General features: G+C 34.7%; 2 protein-coding genes across 2 annotated transcripts; one reads left to right on the plus strand and one right to left on the minus strand.

Annotated features, from left to right (window-relative positions):
- The first annotated feature begins 7,599 nt into the window (after window positions 1–7,599).
- Window positions 7,600–13,270, plus strand: LOC104719379 (uncharacterized). The gene is made up of 12 exons (XM_087470339.1): window positions 7,600–8,279; window positions 8,396–8,599; window positions 8,710–8,855; window positions 9,088–9,356; window positions 9,431–9,528; window positions 10,150–10,297; window positions 10,376–10,815; window positions 11,126–11,640; window positions 11,724–11,784; window positions 11,871–12,149; window positions 12,390–12,651; window positions 12,788–13,270. Exons 1-12 carry the CDS (start codon window positions 7,830–7,832, stop codon window positions 13,102–13,104), a joined length of 3,189 nt encoding a protein of 1,062 aa, XP_087326465.1. The 5' UTR covers window positions 7,600–7,829; the 3' UTR covers window positions 13,105–13,270.
- A 9-nt stretch (window positions 13,271–13,279) lies between these two features.
- On the minus strand, window positions 13,280–15,296 carry LOC104720524 (uncharacterized). Its single transcript, XM_010438415.2, has one exon. The coding sequence runs from the start codon at window positions 15,252–15,254 to the stop codon at window positions 13,389–13,391; it is 1,866 nt and encodes a 621-aa protein (XP_010436717.1). The 5' UTR covers window positions 15,255–15,296; the 3' UTR covers window positions 13,280–13,388.
- Window positions 15,297–18,859: the final 3,563 nt, after the last annotated feature.

The following is an 18,859-nucleotide window of genomic DNA, read 5'->3' on the forward strand; positions in this document are numbered from 1 at the left end:
CAAATGTTTAATCTTTTAATAAAGATAAATATATAATTTAAATATTAGACAAATATTTTTTTGAAATAATTATTAATTTTAAAAAATTTATTTTTTTCTCGCTAATTAATTATTACTAATTAATTTTAAAATTTTGTAAACGAATCATAATTTAAAAACTAAGATTCCTATCTAAGTATACAAGATTTTATTAAGATTTAAAATTATGATTCTCCTATCATTTTTCTTTTATTTCATTTACAAATTGTTTTGAATTATAATATAATACTTATGATTAATAAATATGTAGAATTTTTTCTGTAAATGATGTGATTTGAATTTTTCAAAACGAAGATATATTACTCAATTTATGGGGAAAAATGTGTGTGTTTAATGTTCCACAGCGGCGGATTAGTAAAACTAAAATTTATGTGGTTGATAAATTAATATTCTTAAATTTTATTTGCTCACAATTACAATACTATAATTACTAAATATTTCACAAAATAATAAAATACAAATAAAAAATAATACAAAACTGTATCATACATCAAACAAATAAAATACTATAACATTCTAAAATAATTAGTGTTAAAAAAAATAGATGTTCGGAAATCCTGGACACCCCAGAAACCTCTTCTCGCTGTCAGGTCGATGGATCTTGGAAGGTCTCGGATTGGTTTACGGGGTTGGATTGGTGGTATTGCAATGGTGTGGACGAGACGTTACTCTTGGGAGCTCGGTATGTTAGACGAAGCCCTTCCCCCTTCACTCGGAATTACAAGCGTTGATTTGGGCTATGGAGTCTCTCCTCTATGCAGGTGTTATCTATCATGCTTATGAGACGAATTTTGTAGAGTTAGTGGCGATGGTGTAGTCAGTCTCCAGAGAAATGGCCCGCTTTCTCCAATTTGCTAGATGATTTCACCTATTTGAGATCATCTCTTCCCGGCTTCACTCTTACCAGGATTCAACGAGCGTCAAATGTAAAGACAAACTGTCTTGCTCGTTCTTCGAAATCTTTAACTTCAGAATTATCTTTTGTAAACTCGTATCCTGCAGTTTGGGCAACCAATCTCCAAATCATTTTCTAATATAATGTTTGGTTAGAAAAAAAAATAGATGTAAATTTACCAGAAAATATAATACTGTACTAAAAGTAAATAACCACTCAAACAAAATAATTTTTTATAATAAATAACATTATATTTTTTTATTATATTATATTTTATAAAAAATATTGACCCCGTGTTTTATATCATGGGATATCTCCTACTATTATCAATAACAAAAACACTGTATTGTATATCAATATTTTTTGTATAGCTTAAAAGAAAAAAAAGACAAACTCATGACAAAGAACTACAATCAAACTGAAAATAGTATTTTAACATGAAGTACTTTATTCGGTTTCTATAAAATAATATAAATTTAATAATTGTGAAATTAATACGCCCGAATCATAATTTTATCACATTGAAATAATATGATTTGTTTTAGGTGATTTGACACTGAATGTGACACATGGTTATGTCACGTATTTATTGATTGGAGATTTTGTCTATATTTAGTTCTAAACTTTAAAGGGAAACAAATCTTATTATACCTGGAAAGAAAAAATCTTATTATACAGTTATATTAGTTATATAAACCTTGGTTATTTTTCAAGATGCAAAAAAAACAAACAAACAAAGCCTGAAAGGGTTCATTCTCTAATGAAACACAAGAAAAAAAGCAATTAAAAACAAGGCACACATCAAACTTTGCAAGCTATAGCCATCATCAAACTAGTTTCATAAGATTCGATTATCAAACACAATATAGTTTACTTGAATATTTTGATTTTCATATTATATATATATATATATACATATTTATCGAATAAGAGCATGATTGTCGATATCATCGCAATCGAATATATGAATGCAGTTGCACATTTAGTAGTGTAAAACTGGATTAACCCGCTTCAAAAGACCACAATCGTAAAACCATCAACCTTCAGTCCTTAACTCACTTCACCAAATGACTGAATAACAAATGAAAATATGATCTTGTAATAAAAGTCGCACATTATATGACTGTTCTCTCGGTCTTGTTGCAACCTTAAGAATTAAGCTGTACACTGATAAAATATTAATAAAATGGGAGCACAATTAATGAGACAAAGCTTCTAATTATACTAGGCAGCAAACAGGACTTTAAATACTACATTATGACCCGCGATATACCGCGGGGCAAGTTTTTACATAATTTTTTTTGTTAATATACTATTTCAATACTAATTTTGCTAATGTACTCTTCTCTTAATTTAGTGATTTAGTATATAATTCGTGGTATACCGCACAACAATTTTTGTCTAATACTATCTTAAAATCAATTTGATTCGACATATTTTATATTGGTGTTGTTAAAATTGTAAAATAAGGATTGAACTCGTACTGTAGTATCATATTAATGATATTTTATTTTATAGTATTATCAATTCAATCATGTAATGTCATATAATCCGTCATGTAATATAACTCGTTTGTGTTATTTTAAAAATTTAATATGTTTAAATATTCATAAGTTTTAACTTTTTATTAAGTTTAGATATATCAATTATAAATTATAAACTTCTTAAAATTCTATATTATACAATATACGGTAAATTTACTATATATGTATGTTAAAAAACACACTTTTATAATACTTTAGTAATATATGTTCGTTTAATAAAATTAAAATCACAATATATGCAGGAAACAATATACATTTTTGTTAACTTTATGTATTATATGATGATTTACTACATTTAGATTTTAAAATCAAAAAGAGATGATAGGAGAATAATTATTTTTAATATAGAATAAATATTTTAAATATCTATATTAACTATGGAATATTATATATCTGGATATTTAAAATTTTAATTCTGTTTGGTTATAAGGATAATATAGATATTTAAAATCTTAATTGTGTTTGGTTATAAGGATAGTAAAGAGAGTGAACTAAATCTGTTGGGGTATGAACATAAACATTAAATGACATTAAATGCAAAAACTTTCCAAAAAGTATTTTTGAGCAAAAATTGCTACAAAAATACTAATATATATATACATTTAAAAAGATATCAAAAACTTCAAAGAAACAAAAAAAAAAGATGTGTTTCCCGAAAAATGATTATTCTTGTTTTAACAATGATCAATAATCAATATATCTATATATATATATATTTATTTATTTAAATATGTGTTTGACGAATTAGAAAACCTTGGCTCTAAGCCTCTAACATCGTCGAAAGATCCATTTAGTAACATAATAATAATTAATATCATTGATACATCATTCGTGATTAGGTGGCACCACAATTAGAAACTCTAATCAATTCTTAAGAAAAATTAATATATACGTTTTTAAATGTAACCTACTTCAATAATTACTTATATAAACAAGATTCGCTTATTCGTTAATTTTGTATATTAGATCGAAATTATTAGCCTCACATCTCCGGTTTCATGGGTTTTGTTTTTAAGGTAACTCATCAAAAATAAAAATCAAGTGAGGATTGAGAACTTAGGTGAAAATATCACGTTGTCATATCGACATCACATGGTCATTGTTGTCCATCGAATCTTCGATCTTGAATCTCTTCACCATGACTTTTCAAACCCAAAATAGTGTACTTACTTGACAAGACACCGAGTACCAAATGATCCATCGACACTTCAATGCAAATCAAACAAACGAACGATTGAGTACCAAAGATTTTTGTTTTTGTGGTCTATTTGCATAAGGGTATATTAAGATAATGAAATTTAAATATGTTCCAATTATATAGTTGAGTTGACTTTTTGTTTTGGGAGCATGTAAGGGGACGTTTATGACCGGCACTGGTTGACTCGGCCCACCCAAAGGCCAAAATGAGTTGAAGTCTAAACTCGTTGACTTTTTTTTTTTTTTTTTAATTCTCTAGTTTTATTCTAATAATAAAGTTCTACGTTTGATTTTTGATTAACTTGTGTTATAGTGCTCTAAGAAATGTGTAACTTATTAGATTTAAACGAGTACGATAAGCAAATCATGTATGAAAATAATATAATTTGATTGTTTAACAAAAAAGATGGGTTGACAATATAATTTGATCTTTTGGATCAAGTGTTTCGGAATTCTTCTTATGGAATAAAATTTTTGGACATATTTAAGATATAAGGAATAAGTTGGAGAACAAATATGGAATAGAATCGCTGAATCTTGAAACTGAATTAGATACGTACACGGGACCAATGTGTAAGGACAGTGTCAATATTGTTACTTGCTTGCACCTTCAGAATTGTCCAATAAGAATTATTGCATCCCCAACTTGCATAAGGGTATATGTCGATGAAAAGTACAATTCATTTTCATGTCAACTCTGCATATGTCATGTTTTCTAGGCGATCGTCTCAATCATATCATTGCAAATAAATAATGCATATAAAGATTTTACTAGGGTGGATCATTCAAGATAGATAAATTTTTTGATAAAATATGAAGTTTTTGGGTTTACATGATATTTTAAAAATATAGAAAACACAAGTAATATAGAAATTTATAAATAATATTTGTTTAGAGTTTTTTTTGTTTTTTGGGTAAGAATCTTTGTTTAGAGTTTATCTAAATGTTATTGAAATAATCAAATAAACACTTTTGAATATTATATATGTTTTAAAGATAATTGTAATTAAAAGTTTGATTTTTTTTTTGGCTACCACTCCTAGAATTACTTTCTAATTATTGTTTTGTTGACAAAAAAAGAAAAAAAAAATTGAAAAATAATCACTCTACAACCAACATCTACCAAAGCTATTTTGAATTTTCTCCCACTATACCCGATTTTATAGATTCAAAGTAGTAGACTTCTCCGAAATGTTTGACTTAAAGTTGCTTTAGATAAACGTTTTGTAGTATAAAGTATAAACTAATATATGTAAAATCCGTATAGTGTATATTTTTCTGCGGATCATAATATTTTAAATAAAAAAAACTTACATCATTTCAATTTTAATTAGCTAATTGGAAAAAAAGATTAATCAGTCAGCAGAGCAACGACGTGCAAGAAAATTATCAAATAATAATAGTACGGACTGTCTGTGAACATATTCCTAAAGTGGGCCAACTGATTGTTAATATCATTTAAATATAATGTTGGTGAGATAATGTAATGATGAAGTATATAATTGTACCATGTCGTGCTTAAGCTTTCACATTATTCAATAATTCATTAATGTCACTCTTTATATTGGATTAACAAACCCTCAATCATTAGTAATCAGCTATGTCAAAAACTGTTCATAAAAGTCAGATCTTAGGTCTACTCTCGCAGATAAAAAAGCGGCACCTACAAGCATACTTCGTCTTAATAAAAAAAAGGGGAAATTTGAACCTATAACCAAGATTTTTTTTTTTAATTTATTGTCTAACTATTCTAACCATGAAATTATTATATACGGTATATTTTATATACTAATGACTAACTTATCCCAATCAATACCATTTTCAACCACCACCTTCTACCACCACCGTTAGCTACCGACCTATGACCACCACCGCCGGCTACCGACCTACAGCCACCATCGCCGGTCATGACTTCCGACCACCAACCTCTGGCCACCACCGCCGGCCACCTACCTTCGGCCACCACCTTTGGCCATCAACTTCCGACCACCATTTATGGCCACCGATCTCCGGCCACCACCGCCAGCCACCGATCTCCGTCCACCACCATCGGCCACCGACCTCTGACCACCACCGCCGGCCACCAACTCCGATGGTCACCACTTCCATCAAACCATCAACACCCTTACTGATAATTTTTACTATCCCTTATGTTAGATACTTATTTTTTTTAATTAACCTGCTATATTTTAAATACTTTTCCTTTTTTGGCTACCACACTAATTCACCCTTAAAAAAAACTACAAATTATTAAGAAATGTATCGAAGAAGCTCAAACGCAATAATTAGTAGTATTGCATCATAAATGGGATTATAAAAATATAATTTTGTTTCTTTTGAAGATCATTTATCAATAAAAAGTATACAAAAAATTATGCTTTGATGATTGAGAAAGAGAACAAAATCGGATATTAGACAGCTGTTGTGTTCTCCATTTTAAGAGAGTATAATCGATTTGTTTTCCCTTTCTTGCCTACGAAAAACTTTTTATATTAAAGCAAAGATCAAGAAATTTTCGTCTAGTAAAAACTTTACATGAACTTACAAAGATGAAAATTGCTAGAAAACCACGGAAAGATGTTTGCAAAACAATTTTTAAAACCCAAACCAAAGACAACAAATAACGCGACTAAAACAATACCAAGAATAAAATATTTCAACAATCCAAAGAATAGGGAAATAGTGGTGGGTTTTCCTAGGACATGGATTAGTGATATGCATCCGTTGTCTTTTATAATACGTGTGTGCTATGGTTTCTTTTATCGAAGGACTGGATAGTTTGTATTTTTCATGTGTATAGATAAGTTAACCGTGTTGCCAATGCGTTAGCCAACTATCCTTTTAGTTTACTATTAGGCTTTCATTAGTTGGACTCTGGTCAAGATTATGTTCTTTCTCTTATGTTGGATGATGCTCTTGGCTTGTCTAGCTCTCATAGTGTCCGCATGTAATACTTTTATTTTCTAGTTGAATAATATTTGGGAGACCTCGTCTCCCCCTTTCCGACCAGAAAAAATAAATAAAGATACAAATCCTAAACAAGATCATCATCTTTTTAAAATAGTAACTCCAAATTTTTTGCAAAATTTGAAAGCTCTTACTACTCCCTACTTACCCGATAGGTGTGAAAACCTCTAAATCTCGGTACAGGGAAAGACATGTAAGATGAACATAAATGCCCATGATTACAAAACAACAACCTTCATCCTCGAAAGAACTCCGGTCTTTACTAACTTCAAATAATGTTTTCAAATGACAAGTATGGACTCTATAACCACCATTTGCCCCAAAGCCATCAATAGTGTTAAAACGCCACACCAGCCCTCTTCCATTAAAGGAGCATCAGTCCACTGCCATACACCGCTTATGGAGTGCCAAACAAGCCCATAAGCATCCTAGAGGAGCCTCCGGTCATCAATACCTGAATTTGACTACAAAACAGGTCTATAAGACAATCTATACTAGAAAAACCCATCTAAGTTGCTCAAAATTAAACTAATCATATAATTAATATCAAACTAAACAAAGCAACTGAGCTACTGGGCGCGTGCGCATGGAGCTTGCAACCACTGAACTTGCAACCACTGAGCTACTGTGTTTTTCGTTGAACATTTACAGATTTAATTATATTTAACCTTTAAGATAATATTGTCTCTTACCATTGAGAGGTTTTTGAGAAATTGTTTTGATGAAAAGGAGAATATAAGATTTTAGTCCATATATTTTTAGAATATAACTATTTTATTTAAAATTTACAAATAAAGCAATTCAAAACAACAATTAATATAATATCCAAATAAAAAAATCAATAAAATCAGTATTTCTTACTCTATAAATATTTGATCCCCTTCACCACCATTCACCATATATTTTAAAATTTTCAAATGCTTATTTTTGACTTATACCGTCATTCAATATATAATTGATCCGTTTTTTTGTGAACGGTACATTATGCTAATTATGTTATTTAAAAAAACAGTCCATTTAACAAATCTATCGTTTTAATTTTTTTAAAAAAGTAATATCGTCCCGCTCACCCAAATTTTTGAAACACACAACAGATCTAAAGTAACCCTCACTGCCGCACATCCACAAGAGCGTCGATTCAAAACATTTTGAATTTCAAATCCCTCAGTGAAAAAAAAAAAAAAAAAATGGGCGAAGAATCCGAAATCGCCATGGCTTCCGACGCAGATCGAAACCTAACCCAGAAAATCGCCAAGATCCTAAACGAGTCCCGCACATCATACGCTACTCACAACCGAAAGCTAAAGGAGCTCGCCACAATCCGGTCGAAACTATCTTCACCTGAGTCCGACCACGAAGAGGACTCCTCGTCCTCGTCTTCTCCTTCTTCAGTCCGTAGATTCTCTTCCGTGTTTTTCAAAACCCTAACCCCTCTTTTCATCGCCGCTCAACGGAGAACCGCGGCGGCGGAGCGTGTTGTTCGATTCGCGGCGGAATTCGCTTGTCTTCGTTGTAATAATCCAGATGGTGATTCCGATTGCGACGAGTTTCTAGAAGAGTTTCTAAAGTTTCTGGTGGCTGGGTCTGTGGCTGCGAACAGAAACGCTAGGTTTAGAGCGTGTCAGATAATCTCAGAGGTATCATAAGAGTATTACGATTCAGTTTACTGGGTAAAGGTCTTTTAGGTCAAATATGAGATTAGCTTGTTTGGATTTTGAGACCTTATTCTTCTGTACATTTGTGTTCTTTACAGATTATATTGAGGCTGCCAGATGAAGTGGAAGTAGCGGATGAATTGTGGGATGATGTAATTGATTGTATGATGGTGCGTGTTCGGGATAAAGTTCCTGTTATCCGTACGTTTGCTGTCAGGTCACTTTCACGTTTTGTGAACGATCCTGAGAACAGTGACATTCTTGATTTGCTTCTTGAGGTGCTTCCCCTGGAACAGAATCCGGTAAAGTTTCTGTCTTGTTGTACTTAAATAGCTACATCCTAAATCACATTTTGAATGTAAGTCATCATGCCTGCCAAAGTCTTATTGCTTTAGCTTTTTAATGTTTTCAGGAGGTACGCAAAACAATTGTTCTGTCTCTGCCTCCTTCGATTGCAACCACCCAAGCAATTATTGATTGCACGCTCGATGTTAATGAATCAGTACGCAAAGCTGCTTACTCAGTTCTTGCAAATAAAGTTCCTCTTCAGAGTCTGAGGTGAATTTGGGCTTTTAGAGCTTTGGTCTCTTTATTTCTTCTTCATCGTTTTGCATAGTCAGATTCAGCCTAAAGTTTCTGTCTCTTTTACTTTATTCAGATAGAAGCTTTATACCATTTTTTTTAGTAACAAATGTTCTACACTTGACCTTATTGACGAAAGTTGTATTTCCTCTTCCCTAATGTCCTTCTCTTTCTCCTGACTGGTATTTCTTTCATTTTGTTGTGTTAGCATCAAGCTTAGGACCACAATTCTTCAGAGAGGACTTGCTGACCGTGCTGTAAATGTTTCAACGGAATGTTTGAAGCTAATGAAAGATCAATGGCTGTCAAACTCTTGTCAAGGCGATCCTATTAAATTTCTTAAATACCTTGATGTTGAAACATATGAATCTGTAGCAGAATCGGCGTTGGAAGTTCTGTTAAGTGAAGGATTGATAATGCCCACCGATGACAAAAGCATCCAGCAGTACATATTGTCAGCAGATGGTGAAGCTAGAGGTCTGTTGAAATCTGGACTATATATGCAATGCATAAGTTTCTGCATGTGCTTATATTTTCTTTACCTGTGTTAGATGAGAGCGCGTGTTCTGCACCCAGCATCCAACTTATGGAGCCAGAGATTGCTCTTTACTGGAGGATTATATGCAGGAAATTGAACAAAAGTGCTCAAGTAAGTCTGTAAACTTACCAACTATTCATTGCTCTGGTGTTAGGTACTTTTATGCTATAAACATGTATTTCTTGAAGCCACAAGTCCTGAAATATTAACCTATTTAGCTTAACTGGATGATAATGTGCTTAAACTGAGATGCTTTTGATGAATTCCATAACTGACTGCTTGATTCACGAACCAGAGAATGCCAATTTCTACTGGCATTATTTTGGTCGTTGGACAATTTCTATTTAAATTTCCTGTGATGATTTGTCTAAACCGGTTTTCCTTCTGATTTCAAGTTACCATTTAACTGCCAATTTTTTTGCTTCGAACACCAGACATGTCAAACAAAAACGTCTCAGAAATTAATGCATCAGTACTATCCAAATTATAAAACACATATTGACAGTTTGCATCACATTCTTCTATTGCATAGCCTTTTTGGTCGAGAACGCATATATATCTATAGGTTGTGCCTAAACTAAGTCAAAATCCTCTTAGAATATATTGTTTGCTATACAGTTAGTGTATGAACTTTGAAATACAATTCCTGGTTCTTGTAATGATTTTATGCTCGTAGTAGTAGTTTTATATTCATGTATGGGACACACTAAAAATGATGAGATTGTCATACAGGCAAAGGGTTCTGATGCTGCTACTGCTATGGGAGCTGAGGCAGCAGTTTATGCTGCTGAAGCTTCAGATGCTAATGATTTGCTGGAAAGAATTCTTCCTGCATCAGTTTCTGATTATGTTGATCTAGTTAAAGCTCATATAGAAGCTGGTGAGCCCAAATATATTTTTTTAAATCCCAAAACATAGTTGTTTTGTTTGGGACCCTCTGCTTATATATAATTTTCAGGACCAAATCATCACTTTGCTTCGAGGCAGCTATTATTGCTGGGAACCATGCTTGATTTCTCTGATGCTATGCTCCACAAGACTGCAAGTTCTTTTGTCCAGGAGCTGCTCCACAGACCTTTTGAGCAAGAATTAGATGAAGATGGGAACAGTATTGTGATTGGAGATGGTATAAATCTTGGTGGTGATAAAGATTGGGCTGATGCAGTGTCCAAGTTAGCTAAGATTGTCCATGCTGCCCCTGGAGAATATGAAGAAGTTATACTTGTTGTTGTTGAAGAACTAGCAAGACCCTGTAGGGAAAGGACTGCGGATTTCCTGCAATGGATGCACATGCTTTCTTTGACAAGTCTTCTGTTGGAAAATGGAAAATCTTTGCATTCACTGCAAGGGAAGGCTATTGAACCAGAAGAGATATTGCATGCTTTGTTGCTTCCAGGGGTATATTTTTTACTCTCCTCTGTCTATTTCTTATTGTCACATATCACTGCTTAGGGGCGCTTCTTGTTTTATCTTCTCTTAAATTTTGACCTTGAAGTTATCAAGCAGCTTATTTTTCATGTCAATTTTCCATTTAAGATGCTGCTGATATTCCATATGATCTCTGAATCCTTTTGTTTCATTGAAAAACTGTCAAAAGGTGTCAACAATTTTAAGGAAACACCTTATCATACAGTTGAATCCCTTTTGCATAAAAAACTTGGCACTTGCACAAACAAACACAGTTTCTGATATGATTCATGTCATGCAGGCAAAGCACACTCACTTGGATGTGCAGAGGATTGCTATAAAATGCCTTGGTCTTTTTGGTTTGTTAGAGAAGAAGCCTAGTGAAGAGCTTATAAGGCAGCTACGGGTAGCTTTTTGTAGAAGCCCTCCTCCTATTAGTATTATGGCTTGCAAGGCACTAGTTGATCTTGGGATGTGGCATAGCCCAACAGAAGTTGATAAGGCAATGGGACAAGATCTCTTGTCACAATTTGAGGATGAAAGCATTGATTTTGCCCCCATCGACTTATCCAATGCCGAAGAAGATATGAACTTTAAAATGCTCGATCTCTTGTATGCTGGACTTGAAAGTGATGACTGGAGAGCATTCACAGATAGTAATGAACATGAGTCGGTTAAAGCAACCGTTGGGGAGGGGTTTGCAAAACTTCTTCTTCTAGGAGAGAAGTACCCAAGCTTGCCCTCATCGTTTTATCCTTTTGTTTTGGGAAAGCTGATTGCATTATATTTCAGCGAGGAGTCAAAAGAACAACTGAGGTATAGAGATTTTGTGCTTTCAATGGGTAACTTTTCTCACCAGAACTAATACTAATAATTTGTTCTTCTTATTCATTTTCCAGGTTTAAACAGTGTTTATCTGTCTTCTTTGAGCACTATGCTTCCCTCTCCGAAAAGCATAAGGTAACAGAAACCATGATGTCCTTAAGAGAAAGAGGTTTAATGGTGTATTTGTATAACTCTACTGAATGATTTTTCATGCAATGCAGGGATATGTGTCAAAGGCTTTTGTTCCTCTCATACGTTCAATGTGGCCTGGTATTGATGGAAACTGTAAGAGTTCGTCATATGTTGTATCAAATCAACGCAAGCGTGCAGTCCAAGCATCCAGATTTACTCTACAGATGATGCAAACCCCGCTTTACAAAAAAGAGACAAGAGGTGAGCCTGAAACCCAATTCAATAAATCACCAGACTCACCAGAAGATTCTATCCAGCCTTTACTAAACTGTACTGAAGAAGGGTTAGCCATACGCATAGCCATCGAGGTTAGTTGCTTTCCTTAGACGTCTATCGTATCACACTTTTCTCAAAATCCAGGAAAGTTTAGTGGAGAATGAAGAAAGCATACATCTGACCAAAATTATCTTGTCCATTAATGCGATAATAGAGAGTAGTTGCACTTTCACCATCAAATGTCTTTTGCCTTTCTAGTTAGCTGAGAGCAATCATCCTCTCAAGATCTCTGTAACACTGGTCAACCCGTTTGCTAATGTTGTTTCCTATAGATGCTTAGCTTCAAGGAAAAAAAGACTGCTGCTGAGAAGGCATATGTTGCAGCACTGTGCAAAACACTTGTGCTGCTCCATCTGAAACCATCAAAACAAAATGTGATAAAGTTGATGAAAAAGCTTTTAAGCCAACTTGCAGATTCTGTATGTTCAGAGAAGGAGCTTCTTAGGGAGGTGAAACCGATCCTTGAACATCTAAAATCTTTGGATGTTTGTCCCAGCGAAGAGCTTACACAAGATCAAGCCGATTCCATCTTTGGTACATTGATATTTTGCCTTCTACATTACAGTTTGGTATTAGTTAGACGTAAAACTAGATAGTTAAAGTTATGTTAGAGTCTATTTTGTTTACGCTTTAGAGAATTTGATTGTTTCTTGCTTATGACAAATAACAGAAACACTCGGAGTAAGCTACCACTTGGACATCACTGCAACTACAACAGTGCCAAAGACACCTGCTCCTTGCTCAACAAGACCAGCTCAGTCAAGAAGACGAGTAAGGATTAGAGAAACTTCCTCTGATGAAGAAGAAGAAGTAGCATCTCCTCCACCTTCTGCTTTGATGACCCGATCACATCGAGCAAGTAAAGCTGCTGCTTTAGCCAAAATGACAGCAAGCAGAGTGAAAATGAGCAATGTAGATGAGGATGATGAGGAAGAAGAAGGTTCATCTGACGTTACAGCAGAGGATTCAGATGAATCTGATGAATAATTACAGGGAGTTGATTTTAGGATTCGTTCTGTTGTTTGTACGTTTGTTACCAAGTCGATGTGTGTTTTGTGACGGTTGTGAAAGATTGTAGACAGATATCTTCTTGTAAGTTGTAATGAATTCATTGCTTGTTATGTGATCTCATGTTATGTTTGCTATGGAAAAACTTGGATTTGGAAAAGACAATATTAAAAAAATACTAAACACATGTAAGAACCAAAACATACAAAACTAGTAAACTACAAATGAAAAAAGAAAACTGGATACTGCAAGAATGAATTTGCCTAAGACTCAGGTTGGTTCAGCCAATCAAACTCACTCTTTGGGAACACTTTAAGATTATCATCCACTGACCTCTCGATCTTATTAACATTAATTCTCCACAACACAATCTTACTTTCCATTTTCATACCTTTGATTGTGTAGAGCCTCTGAAGCAAACCTTTGAGGAATCTGTACTCACAAGTCATGTACCAGTCCCCTTGTTTCTCCACAATGCGTTCAAGATCTCTGAAAGCTCTCATCACAAGCCCAACTTCCATTCCTCTTTCCACAAGCTCTTTCACAGAATTTATCATCTTATGTGCAATTTCCTTAACGTATCCAGCCTGACTTTTGATCTCTAGCAAGTGAATTGCTGAACAGTAAGCACCCGTAAACGTCAAGACCCAGTTACTGTTATCAACTAACAACTCTTTTGGTGCAGTTAGCCTGCTATGAATCTCTGGAAGAAGATTGGTTATAGCAGGAACAACAAATTCTTTAAACTCAAGCTGCATTGTTAAACACTGGAAGATATATACGGCTTTCTTGAACTCTGCTTTGCTTTCTGATGCAATATAGTCCCATAGATCAAACCATGGATCCTTTTCGTAGTTAAACGTCTCCTGTGCAACATGGAACACCACCTGACCAAGTATCCTGTATAGGCTCTCAGGCATTCCTTCTTCCTTTAGGCATTTGATGAGCAATGGCTGAAGATCTCTGATCTCTGAAACATCTATTTCCCACTGGTCTGAAGTGTGATCACAGACTACATCGTAGAGTCGTCTGATTGCTATCACTCTTGACCTATCATCAGAACCAGATGCTGCAAAGGAACTCAAGACTTCCACTGGAGTACATTTCCAAAACTGGTAGTACAATTCAAGGTCACATCCAACTCTGACATCTTGATGATTATCAACGCAAAAATGGTTGAGTTTGAAGGCCGAACTCCAAACATACTTATCCATTTTCGTAACCATTACAAAGATGTTCTTGGCAGCTTCCTTTGTATTTTTGCCTACTCCTGAGACCCCGTACGCAAACGATGCCACAAAACGGCATTGTTTGGCACTCCATTTGCACATTTTAGCGTCTTTCTCAAGGTAACTCTCGAGAGATTTAATCCCTCTTATCAGAAACTCTCTTTCCATCCCCATCCACACAACATCACTAGCAGATTTCAGAACATTGTGAAGTATCTCTCTTGTCAAATCGAATCTATTGTCGGAATCTATAATCTGAATCCCCATTTTAACAGCAGCTTTCAAAGCCAAGATCCAATATCCATCTCTATCTTTCTCAGGACGAAGCAAAACCTTGTACACTTCCTCACGTAACCTATGGAAGAACCTGTGAATGAATCCAACGTAAAGCGATGGCAAATCTACGAAGTAACTAAACGCCCTAATCGGATCTTGATTCACAAGCAAGAGTATATAATCACTAAGCTCTTCCCATCGTTCATTACGAGAGACCATAACGTTATAAGCTACGAAAGAAACAATGACTCTCAAGTAGTCTGTATCAACCTTTCTAGGGTTTTGCACCGTCAAGCAAGATATCAGAAGCGGTTTGATCTCGTCGAGAGCGAGGCCAGAGATCTCGAAGTTGTTGCGGTTTTCCGTGAGAGTTTCAGAGAGGTGCGAGATAGATCGGAGTCTGACGACGTCGTCGGAAGAGAATCTATAGATCTTGAGAAGCTTTAGGGTTAAGCAGTCTGGGAAATTAGAGACGCAAAAGTCGTAGAGAATACGAGCTTTTAAGTATTCTTCGGATTCTCTAGGCGTGAAGAGTTGATCGACGAGCGTCACTAAGCCTTCGTGGCTTGGAGTCGAGAGAATCTCTCTGGCTTTGAAGGACAGATTTGCTGCAAAATCTGCCATTGTAGGGTAGAATCTGAAGTTTTTTCTTGAGAAAGTTTTGGATCTGTTTCGTTCTCTTAGGGTTTAAGGAAAGAAGAGTTTGGAAGTGGTTGCGTTAATTATGCCCGAAACTGAATCCTAAAGACTGGACTTAATCCAAAACGGAAACTAATATTTTTTACTCTTTGTTCTGTTTTGTGCTTACCAAAAAATAATAAAAAAATTGAGAATACCTTAAATTTGATAACACAACATCAGAAAATATTTAAATTACTAGAATTTTTTCTTACATATTCTTTTGGTGAATTTGTTATCGAAAAAAGGACTGATGTATTAGTAAAATAGGTGAGTCGTAACTCCTATCAACAACAAATTCGTTGAAGACCACCTAGGTGTTATCAGGACTCCTAAATCTGAGAGATAAAGATAGATTGCGTAAGCAAAGAAAGAGAAGAGCTTCAATGTAAAAGTTCTCCAGGCTTCAAGTATTTATAGACTGGTGGAAAGATTCAAAGGACTTGACATGGTTGTTATTCTCTCAAATCCTCAGGTATCTCATTGTTTTGCATTCATGAAGCATAGAAGAAATAATAAATAGGGAAAAAGGAATGAGTATTGGAAACGTTCATCCATATATTGCTGGTCCCTTTGGGAAGCTAAGAATTCCGTGAAGTAACTAATTTGGTCTTTCATTTTCAAGTTTGGAAGATAAAACCATTTTGATAATTTGGTTTGGTTTTAGAATTCAAAGACTGTTTGGTGTATATTTTTCATCCACTTCCTCAGTACTAACTTTCAGCAGCTGACTTCAGAAAAATGTAAACATAATCCTTTGTCAAGTCGAAACTCATACCTGAATCCCCATTTGACATCAGTTTCTAAAGCCTAGGTCCTTGCTCTGGACCTTGTATGCTGGTCTCTGACAAATCAGTAGAGAATAATCAAGAAAATTATTTTTAAATCATACGGATTAGTTATGAACTAATGGATCATAGAAAGGCTTGGGAATTTGGTAATTTACTCAACAACCACGAGCAACAAAATCATAGCAAAAAAAGAGAGGAAAAACTAAGAAAGCAGAACACAACAAGAATGAAAAAAAAAATATAAGTTTAAATTAAAATGGTTCATTGAGCTAAAATATAAGAAAAGAAGCCAAATTAATTTGATAAAAGGGACGCTAAACTTCCGTGGACCAAGCTTTGAGTGAAGTAATAAGTATAAGAATAAGTTAACATAAGCTTCTTCATCAACACAAACTAGAAAAGAAAAAAATTGGTCACTGAATGAGATAAAAATGTGGATAATCCTTGCTCGAATAGTGGAATTTAAGAACTAATACCATTAAATTTTAGCCATCAATAATTTAAAAACATTAGGTCATTTTCAAAACTATTATATTCACATTACTAACTTCATAAAATTTAAAATCTTTGTTTCACATGGACAGAATTATTAGAAAATAAAAATATCATATAAAACAAAATAAAAATATCTTGTGATTTCTTGTCCAAAGGAATAAATATATTTATATATAATCCAAAATAACTCAATAAAAATAATAACATATATAATCATTAATATATATATATATATAATGTAACATATATGAAACTTATATCTCCCTATTATTAATTTGGATGTAAATTTGGTCAAGTAATATTTTATTTGTAATATCCAAAAGACATATTTAAAAGTTAAAATAATTCTAAAAGAAATTTAGTATGCATAATTTAAATATAATATAACATAATAAAAAAAATCTCATAGTTTATTGAATTGTCTTTGTAGGTAGGGGAAGTCTTTGTATTCAAGTATCATGTGTTTCCTAGGATAACAATGGCAATGTTGTTTGATATATATGCCATCTGGTAACAACTAACAACTCCTTTAGCCTTATTTACAAGCTAAATCATGAGTAAAACCAATTCTCAAATGAATTTTTTCGACATTGGTAAAATCTACTTCGTCCAACTCGTTTTGGTTTGGAATAATTCTTCGATTCCAACTTTCACCTTAAGAAAATTCTAATTAAGAACTTATTGCTCAGGTAAATAGAATTTATGTGCATAACTGATACTAACTAATTCGTATTTATTTTACAGAACGATTTTAAGAGTGCATTTTTTCGGTCAAAAACAAAAAGTGTGACTCTCGATGACGGCGGATCTAGGGTTTTAACCCTCCCATGATCTTGATTCTGTGTCTGGTGGGTAATTGGGGGGTTTCTCGAGATTATATGGGATACAGTTTTTTGGTGTGGGCGATGGTTTGTCTCTATTTGGATGATTGAGGTTCCTCTATCGCGAAGATGGTGCCGATACAGGTGGTTTGGGAGATTCTGACAGGGATATGGCTTTCAATTCTGTCATTTGGTTTCCCATTCGGGGTTTATCCTTGTGATGGGATTTGTGATCTCGCAGATGTGCAACTGTTGGGGGTTGGAGAAAATCAGAGAAGGATACGATATTTCATTTCTTTATTTGGTTTCCTTTTGGGGGTGTCTCTTTGTGGGTTTTCTCGTTTCTTGGTATCTGGGGAAGCAATTTGAGAGGGTTTTACTGGGATTTGGGATCAGTTATCGACGATCCTCTTGGGTAATTTTTGAGGATACGGATTGGAGAATCTCTTCTCCATTATTTGGGATTGCTATTCTTTCCTTCTTTGGGCAGATGGTTTTTCCTATTCTGGTTGCTCTGGTTTGCTTGCCTTTTTGGTCTGGCTTTTCCTATAAAGCTGATAGGGGTTTCATTGTACTGAGGCACTTTTCGATTATCCCCTTTTCTTGGCATAGCAAATTGGTCCTTTTTTCTCTGTCTATTTTTTGTTGGTGTGTTTCCTTTCGGGTTATAATGTCTCAAGCGAGTCTTATGGAGAAGGGTTTGTCGGGACAGAAGGAGGGTGATGCAAGACCAAGACGCAGAGTCAAGATCTCTTTTTTTGACAATTCTGCGCTTATCGCCGGTTATTCCAAAACGGTCATTGGGAGATGTTTCAACCCACAAATGCAAGACATGAAAGCTTTGTTGCTCATGTTACCGCGCATTTGGCAGGTGGAGGGGAAAGTTGCTGGGGCCGACCTAGGCTCTGGTAAATTTCAGTTCGATTTTGATGAGGAAGCTGACATTATCGAGGTATTGTCAAAGGAGCCTTTTCATTTTGATTCTTGGATGGTGTCTATGGTGAGATGGACTCCGGTGGTGGATCCTGCTTACCCGTCATCTTTGAAGTTCTGGATCCGGGTTTCTGATGTACCAATCCAGTTTTGGGCAGAACCCACCTTTCGCGATATTGGGTCAGATTTGGGGGTGGTTGAAGCGGTTGATATTGACCGTGGGAGGGTGCAGGTTACGATTGACGGGCTTCAACCAATCTGCTTTGAGCTTGATATTGTGTTTTTTGATGGAGAAGTTACGGTTGTGTATCTTTTCTATGAGAATCTCCACGGTTGGTGCAAGAAATGCTTCAGTTTGTGTCATGATGAAGCTGTCTGCCCAGTAACTAATGGTGTAGCTCACGGTGTCTCGCTGATTAAGGGGGATCAATCGGAGAAAGCTTCTATTATGAGTTATAAGGGAGCAGTCATGGCTGAGGGGAGGAGAAATACGGGTCAGGCTGGGCCTTTC

The sequence above is a fragment of the Camelina sativa genome, chromosome 10, assembly GCF_030686135.1.
Source record: "Camelina sativa cultivar CO46 ecotype springtype chromosome 10, ASM3068613v1".
In the NCBI taxonomy this organism is placed as follows: domain Eukaryota; kingdom Viridiplantae; phylum Streptophyta; class Magnoliopsida; order Brassicales; family Brassicaceae; genus Camelina; species Camelina sativa.